General features: G+C 44.6%; 1 protein-coding gene across 1 annotated transcript in view; it reads right to left on the bottom strand.

Moving 5' to 3' along the window:
- Positions 1-3,418: 3,418 nt before the first annotated feature.
- Positions 3,419-9,080, bottom strand: part of LOC147031215 (uncharacterized) — a 477,388-nt gene continuing 471,726 nt past the window's right edge. Inside the window, exon 3 of the mRNA XM_085876070.1 lies at positions 3,419-5,666. Coding sequence (XP_085732196.1) covers positions 5,383-5,666 — 284 coding nt within the window. The 3' untranslated portion in view covers positions 3,419-5,382. The remainder of the gene's footprint in view (positions 5,667-9,080) is intronic.

Here is a 9,080-nt window from a genome sequence, read left to right as displayed (position 1 = left end):
GCAAATACATATATGTACATACATTAATATATGTGCACATACATCAATTTGCACATTATATATTTTATATACATACACTTAGCCAAAACATTATGACCACTGACAGGTGAAGTGAATAACATTGATCATCTTGTTGCAATGACACCTGTCAAGGGGTTCGATATATTAGGCAGCAAGTGAACAGTCAGTTCTTGAAGTTGTGTTGGATGCAGGAGAAATGGGCAGGAGTAAACACCTGAGCGACTTTGACAAGGGCCAAATTGTTATGGCAGACGACTGGGTCAGAGCATCTCTGAAACGGCAAGGCTTGTGGGGTGCTCCCGGTCAGCAGTGGTGAGTACCTACCGACAGTGGTCCGAGGAGGGACAAACCACAAACCGGTGACAGGGTGTTGGGCGCCCAAGGCTCATCGATGCACAAGGGGCAACGAAGGCTATCCTGTCTGGTCCGAACCGACAGAAGGTCTACTGTGGCACAAGTCACAGAAAATTATAATGGTGGTCACGGGAGGAATGTGTCACAATCCACAGTGCATCGCACCCTGCTTCGTATGGGGCTGCGTTGCAACAGACCGGTCAGAGTGCCCTTGATGACCCCGGTCCACCATCAAAAGCACCTACAATGGGCACGCGAGCGACAGAACTGGACCATGTGAGCAGTGGAAGGTGGTCGCCTGGTCCGATGAGTTCTGTTTTCTTTTAGATCACATGGATGGCCATGTAAGTGTGCGCCGTTTACCTGGGGAAGTGATGGCACCAGGAAGCACTGTGGGAAGACGACAAGCCAGTGGAGGAAGTGTGATGCTCTGGGCAATGTTCTGCTGAGAAACCCTGGGTCAGGCCATTCATGTGGACATCAATTTGACACGTGTCACCAAAATAAACATCGTTGCAGACCAGGTGCACCCCTTCATGGCAATCGTATTCCCTGATGGCAGCGGCCTCTTTCGGCAGGATAATGCGCCCTGCCACACTGTACACATTGTTCAGGAATGGTTTGAGGAACATGATGAAGTGTTCACAGTGTTGCCATGGCCTCCAAATTCTCCAGATCTCAATTTGATTGAGCATCTGTGGGATGGGCTGGACCGACAAGTCCGATCCACGGCAGCTCCACCTCGCAACTTACAGGACTTGAAGGATCAGCTGCAAATGTTTTGGTGCCAGATACCACAGGACACCTTCAGGGGTCTTGTATAGTCCATGCCTCGGCGACACACGGAGGACCAACAGCATATTAGGCAGGTGGTCATAATGTTTTGGCTCGTCAGTGTACATCCATACATACATACATACACATCCACACATCTATGCGAAGTTCCCATGCTATGCACGGGAGGAAGCCCAAAAGCAAACAGACAATGCAGAAACAGCGAATGCTAAACCATGAACCGATACATTCCATGTTCCTGTGATGCCTTCAGTTGAACGTCAGGCAAGGACATTGTCAGGCATTTGTGAAGCACTTGGTCAAAAAACAATCAAACAAAAACAAAAAAACACTTACTGCAATTTTTCCCCAACAGAAGTTTTCAACAGAAGTGGGCAACATTTCAATGATGTCAATGGTGAAACTGTAAATACCGAATCCACGATTGTCACATGTGGACCCTCACACCCTTTCTTCATTCTAATTTTCAATCAATCTCTATAATTTTATTCCAAACGGCATCATTCCAATCACAAATTAATACTATACCAGTAATTTAACAAAATACGACATTACAAACACTTGTGAGGTATACAACGATAACACCATTCTGACGTTGCATTTGCATTGGGAGCATCTTCATATGGATTTATCCAACTGCTAAAAAAGTGTTAATTTGTCCAATTCGGACATTTCTTGACCTTCCAGGCGTCTCCAGGTGCATCGTGTTGATACGACCGATCGGCGACCTCCAACTGCTTTCCAAGCCCACTGTTCCTTGTCAGCCGTTTTGTCAGAGTGCTTGCTTGAGTGCTACCAGTCGGCCATCTTGAACCAGATCGCAAAATAAAGTTAGGCGCAAGAGTGTGTAATTGTGAACTGTGCTTTTACTAAGTTTGAACAAAATTGGACCATGCAAGTCAAAGAAATGGTTGGGGACACATTTAAGAAACAAAATGGCTATACATATCTTAGCGATATATTCTTTCGTGCAATGCTCGACATGCTTCAATGTTTTGCGGAACTTCCACAACTTTAACTTTTAGGATGCTTTGATCATTCCCATCTATAATAAAAAAGGGTAACACTCAGGAACAAGGATGGTGGTCGTGGTGATAGTAGTAGTAAAAACTTAATGTTTTCAATCTCATTGATTCCTTCCAGAGGTTCAAGACAGCTGTTCACCACCATCTCAGGTCACCCCCATCCACAGCCATGATCTATTCTACCCCCATGAACCCTCCACAAGCCCACTCTTTTCAGAGGCTCCAGTATTTCCTTCCACTTCTGTGAATGAAAGTTTTTTTTTTTTTTCATATACAAAGTCGAGGCCAGTGGAAGAGCGAGAACACTGAATGAATAAGTAAACAAAAGGACAAAAGGAAGAATAAAAAGAGAAGGTGGAAAACACCAACAGCAGGGTTGAAGAACAAAATAGAGGGAGACTTGGACAAATAAGGGATGTGGGGAAGAATGATGGGTCGAGGAAGGCGCATGGGGTGGACAAGATCGACACAGAAGCAAACTCTCAGGAAGGAAAAAACTGGAAATTTGGAAGGAGATTGGGCTTGGGGGAATGGGGGGTTCTGAAATGGTGGTGAACAGTTGTCTTGAAGACCTGGAGGGAAGAATGAGATTGAAGAGGAGGAGGAAATTGGTTTTATCGGCAGGGGAAAAAAAAAAAAACAACCAATGAGTGGAGGTGATTCTGGATTTTGGTCATTTCAACAGAACGGGGTTGATGGTGTACCATGTGAACCCTGCAGAAACCTGGGGGAGGGGGGGGACTAAGCACAGAAAGAGCAGAGGGTGCAAGACCAGACAAGATGTGGTAGAAGACAGAGACCACACACCTGTCTGTGAGTGGTGAAGTGATAGGCCCATAGACTCAGCTTCATCGTGGGCGATTCCAATAATCTTGAAGTCCTTGGTTCCTATGGTGTCGCCATCAAGCTGAGAAATGTGAGTGGCAGTGGAGCCAGCCCAGAGGAGAGAGCAGTACTCCATCAAGCTGTGCAGATGAAAGCTTGCGGCTGTATCCATCCTTGTTCACCCAGTGTCCAACCCTTGCTTTCTAAGTTCGTGCAGTCCACCATTACTATGTGCTCAGGAAAATCCGCAGCTATGGATCCCACTCAGGGGACGAGTGCATGACATTGCAAGGCACAGGTATTTGGAAGTGATAATAGAGATGATGGTTGGAGACATCTGAAACACAAAAATCAATGTGAACAGTGCCGAGGTTTTTTTCAATAATCAAGAGACGAGCTTTATTAAAGTTCTCTTTTAATAAAGTTTAAATAAATCTATTAATAGATATGCAGAGAAGCATGTACGGCCCAATCCTTTTTCAAACTTTAAACACAAACAATAAAACTTTCAGTATTTAATCATGTTCGTTCATCAATTTGCTTTTACGTTGCGATTAATTAAGCAAGCAATGAAAATCATCCCAACAGTGTGAAGATTTAGTTGTATGCATTTTATTATGCATATGTCCGTCCAAAATGATTTTGAAAATTACAAAGTATGTAATTTTGATAAAAATCAGATACGAGTATGATAGTTACAAAAACATATGCGCGACTGCTACACAAAAGGAGCCACTTTTTTACCTGCAAAAATGGCGAGACTTTTAAAGGTTTAAAAACACTTTTAGAAATCCCAAACAATCTGTTTGTTTGTTTGTTTGATTTATCTTCTCAAAACACAGCCACCAGATCCACAACATTTGCTGGACAAACACTCAAGTAGGAATTATTTACAAATGGCATATATTACACTGTAAAAGAAAATTGCATGCAAAGGACTTTGCCTCATTATTATGATGATCGTGATTATTATTGGCAATGGTTAAAGTAACTGGGAGCGAAGAAAAATAACGACTCAGTGTGATGCCACAGGTGATTATGGAAAAGCACAAAGACAGGCAAACACTACAGAAGGTATTACTGAAATGCAACAACGTGGAATAATAAGGTATAAAGCAAATGTATAAACTATTAGATGCTTTGCTCATTTATCGAGTACGTGTTAAAGCTAAAATAGCATATAATCAAACTTGAACCTTTCAACCCAAACTGCATAAAAGAACATTATCTGCTGGATTACCAAGGTTTAAATTAGCATTTTTGGTTGAATAACTAAATGTACAAAACGAGACCTAAGATCGAAAGTAAATTTAGCATGGAGTACACAGATGCAAATGGATCAATCTCCCCGAATAATAATAATAATAATAATAATAATGAAAACGATAATAAAAATAAACCATGATTATGCCTTGATTGCCGTGGAACCTCAGTGACGATTATAAAAAACAAAGGACGACGAGATAGAGCCACTAAACAAGGCGATCTGGTATTTGTGCTTTACAACATTGTCGAGTTATCATTTTGAGGTTCCTGTTCTCTCAATTTTAATAAAATCAGCATATGTACAGGCCTTTGTTAAATGTCACCCGGAATCGAAGAGCGTACGGTCCGTGGAACATGCAGGCAACACCCCGAGCACAGAGTGATGATGGAGCCGTAACAGGAGAAAGAATAAACCTGCATCATTCATCGTTACAATCCACATTAAACTAATCATCAAAAATGCTCAAATGACTCCGATGAGAAGAAATTGTTTAAATGAACTCACCCGGCCTACTACAAAATATCGGAATTCGTATCTAAACAAAATAAGTGTTGCATCATCTTTGAAGAAATTGGGTAAAATATAGAATTTTTTTTTTAAAACAAAACAAATAAAGTTTTTCGCTTCGTACTGCTCACGGATGAGTGCGCGGTATTCCTGGGCATAATGAAAGCCATGAATGTGGCATGAGGGTTGCATGAATCCACAGTCAAGGTCGAATGGAGGTGGGGGAATTGTGCAGTGCAGGGAGGGAGGGATGAGGGAGCGGGTCCAGAAACATGACAAACCAATCCATGGACATGTAAAAACAATGCTTTTGGTGGTCACTCTGTGGCCGCCTAAAACGAGACAGACGAGTGAACCGGTGCCAGTCCAAGAGTTAAAACAGCCACAGTCCAAATGGGAAGCTTATTGTTGGGGATTAGCAGCTCCTAACAACTGTTTTTTGAGCCAAGACAATCACGACGCATAAGGCGAGGTGAAGCAGGGAAGTGCACACCTACCGGAGAGAGGAATTGCATTCCTCCAAAGCACGACACCTGCTTGGGAAACAGGAAATGTCACGTCCTCCGCACGCTGTGTCAGATCGGATGGCTACACGACGCCTGCTCCAGGAGCGTTATCCAACTCCTGCTTAAAATGGCTCAAGGTCACCATGCCGGCTGCGGCCAAAATGTCACCGTCGGACGTGGACGTGGCTTCGACCAGAGATTCCGTAGGTGCGACAAGGACCTGGGCTGTGGTGGAACCTTGCACCACGACGCTGCCGGAGGCAGACACCGCACTCTTCTTGCCCAGATGTGTGCGAATGTGCTTGGACAGATGATCACTGCGCATGAAACGCTTGGAACAATGTGGGCAAGGAAACTTTTTCTCTCCTGCAGACAACACACGACATGAACGTAAATTGTAATATGGGGGAAGGGAAAACTGCATACTAAAAGCAAAAATGTCAGAAGGTGAGGGGCCACGTTACAGTGGAATGTTATTATACAATCAACCTTTTTAGGCAGGCCCTCTTGTGTTTTTTATGTGCAGAACAATACCAACATATTACAGCTCTTTGCATCATATTTTAATTGCGATAAAAATAACATTCAAACACTGTTCCACTCAATCGCAGAAAAATAAATAAAATCTATCACAGACCTGGTTTTCAATTGTATGGGTGCCTACTGGCCGATCCGAGACGACGTGAAACAGGACACACCACATGCCTTCTTCCACCTTTATTTCTGGTTTGCCATCGTGTGTATTGTCGATTATTCATCATTTTGGACAAATCACGAGTCAAATTAAGGCGAATGTTAAGTGTAAACAAGAATGGCACTTGTTAGACCACATGATCTTCCCTTGCGTGCCGATTTTGAATTAAAAAGAAAAAAATCCCATCTTTAACTGAACATGCAACGATTATGGTCCACTGCTATAATGGCCCATGTAGCTGCACCATCCATGCACCTTCATATGTCATGTACAGTGCCATTATCGGTGGGTTTATTGATTAACTATCAAGATATTTAATGACCACTTTTGTGCAAATTAAGGCAAAATTGCATCAATGAAGATAAATATTGTGACGGTGATGAGAACCGAGACCCCCAAGGAAATAGCATACAATATATAGCGGTTCCCGAATTAGTTATTACTTGTTTCAGATAGGGTCCTTTCCTCGTGTCTGACAGGTTACAAAGAGAATATAATATGTGTTGTGAGCGATTAGGAAGAGTTTTCCCCCATTCTTCCCCATTTTCTTCCCTGTACATAAACTCCTCACAGAACCAAGCACACACTGCTCGCTGCCGAATGTGCAGATGCAGGAAAAAGCCTATTTCAATCTACACACCACAACCAAACTGACAACTCAACCACCGTAGCTTTCTTCACCCCAATTCTCCCACCACGCCAGCAACAACCACCCTGCCTGCTTCAAATACACACTGGACTTTTATCTTCATTCAAGCTTGCCTTTCCAGCCTTCCACCACAATCCAACTTGCCTCATTCAAAAACAATGCTCCAACTCCAGAACCACATCAACCGCCTTGTGCTCACCTCAACCCACCACCTTCCTGCACCTCAGAACCATCATCTCGACTCACCCACGGACACCTTCAGCTCAGGATTGGGCTCAAGCCCAGCTCCGTTATAAGTGGAGCCTTTTGCACCCAGGCACAAGTGTGCGCTTGCTGTTCCTTCACGTTCTTCCAAAAGCGGTGATCGCATTACCATCCAGCAAGCCATCTGCGCCTTTCCCGGGCGTTCGAGAGACAGATGGGGATCACTGCACGTCAGCACCATGTTAAGTCGAGAGCTAACCTGCCTGGTCAGAGGGCAACTGATGGCGGATCTAGCACAGCAGCTTCGCGAGTGGGATGATGTCACCCAAGACGTGTGCATGTGTATCGGCACATTCTTGGAGGAAAGAGGGTGGCGCATGAACTTTACTGACCCCAAACTCCACCCCCGACCCTGGCCACGTCCTTAAGGCCACAGGGGAAGGCAGTTCTGTGTGCACAATAATCAGGTAAAGTTCAAGAGAATCCTCTGGAGAGAGAGCTGGTGGTGGTTGGAACAGAGCACTGAGAAAGCAGACCAAGCGCGACGCTGTCTGGGTGAAGTAATGAGCGAAAGGCGAAATCAGCAATAACAAATGATAGGTAATTCTCACACGTTCTCTCTTTTCGATCTCGTCTACTGTGGATGCACAAGGGCAATCAGGGAGGGCAAAGCCCAAAAGAACCATTCTTTAAAGAGCGACCACTGACTCGCACTCTGTTTTTATCACTCTGCACTGAAACTGCATCTCACTCACACCTCCTTAACACACACACAGACACGCCCCTATTTCTTCATGACCTCCAAACTTACCTTCCCTGCACTTTTGACAAGCACATGCCCACATGTAAGTGCCAGGTAAGCCTGAGGTCGCCAACACCTCAGCTTTTCTGTTATCTTCTTGCTATTCTACCATTCCGTAGAATGATCCTGATGGTGCCTGTTATGTTAGTGTAAGTAAGATTGTGTAAGCAAGATAGCATCGGTATAATTCTGCTCTTTGTCTCTTTACGAAATAAATATATCATTGTAATTCATATGCCGCACCACACGAATACTGTATGTCCCTGCTGTACGTACTGTATATCCCCTGTGAATTCACTGTGCCAGATGCTTTTCCTCATGCTCCTCCATGAATAAACCAATGGTAATTGAGTTCAACCAGCTCGTAGCGTCCTTTCCTCCATTGGTCAGCACAATCCACATGTTTATTAGCCGGGATGTTTTACCCCACCTACAACATTAGCCGGTTCGTACTTGGCAGCTCCGCTCAGCTGCACCTGATTAAATAAGAAAAGACAAGTATGTATTGAGGGTGTGAACCCACCTTGATATTTACAATCCACGGGAAAGGTCGGGTGCGTAGTTGCGAGAACCCTGCCACATATGGTGGTATCAATTGGCATTCGTGATTGACCAGCAACACACCGAGTTATCCGCTGCTGGTGGCCTCATGGATGGGTGTTCAGGAGGAATCAGAGCACTTCCCCTCATGGCGAACATCGAGTCCATAACATTTGGTGTCAGAGCGAAATTCGGACCTTGGTGGTGATTAACGCACTCCAAAATTGTAAAGGAGCAGTTAGGGTAAAAAAAATTTTTTTAAATACTTGTGCAGACGATGGTAGACCAAGACAAACAGGTACAGGTGGGCTTGGATAGTTAAGAGGAAATGGATGAGAAACCCATGGTCTTGGAGAGCAATGTAGAGGAAGAGGGAGCAGTCAGGAGCGCATTGGAGTTGCTCAACACGAATAATGTCCCCCAACCCTATGCCAACCCCCCCCCCTGAAGATGTGGTGCCCAAAGGGCTCCCACCGCAGGACAGCAGGTCGGCATCCCTGTTGCAGTCTAAAATGAGCCATATGATGCTGATGTTTTGTCAAATGTTGAGTGCCAATATGGAGAGGCTCAGTGATGACATGAAGGTGGGGCAGGAAAAAAAATGACGTGGGAGAGAAGGCACTGGCTGATAGGTTGGGCAAGGACATGAAGGCCATGGACGATAAAATGAGTGCCGGGCAGCAATGGCTGGAAGCAGGGCTGGCAGAGGCTAAGGCTGACAAAAATACATTGGACAAAGACAGAAGGGCTGATATGAAGGCAACAAGCACAAGGATAAAGGCTGCGTGTACGGGCCCTGGCAAAGGCAGTGCATTGGAAGGCGAGGAGCTGGGAATAAGAAAGAACACAGTATGCGTGCAGGATGCACAGTGCGTGATGTTGGCTGGTCAG

The sequence above is a fragment of the Eptatretus burgeri genome, chromosome 3, assembly GCF_056783735.1.
Source record: "Eptatretus burgeri isolate ZD-2024b chromosome 3, Ebu_testis_v1, whole genome shotgun sequence".
Taxonomy (NCBI): Eukaryota; Metazoa; Chordata; class Myxini; order Myxiniformes; family Myxinidae; genus Eptatretus; species Eptatretus burgeri.
Note: the sequence above shows the minus strand (reverse complement) of the source record. Positions and strands in the feature narration are given on the sequence as shown.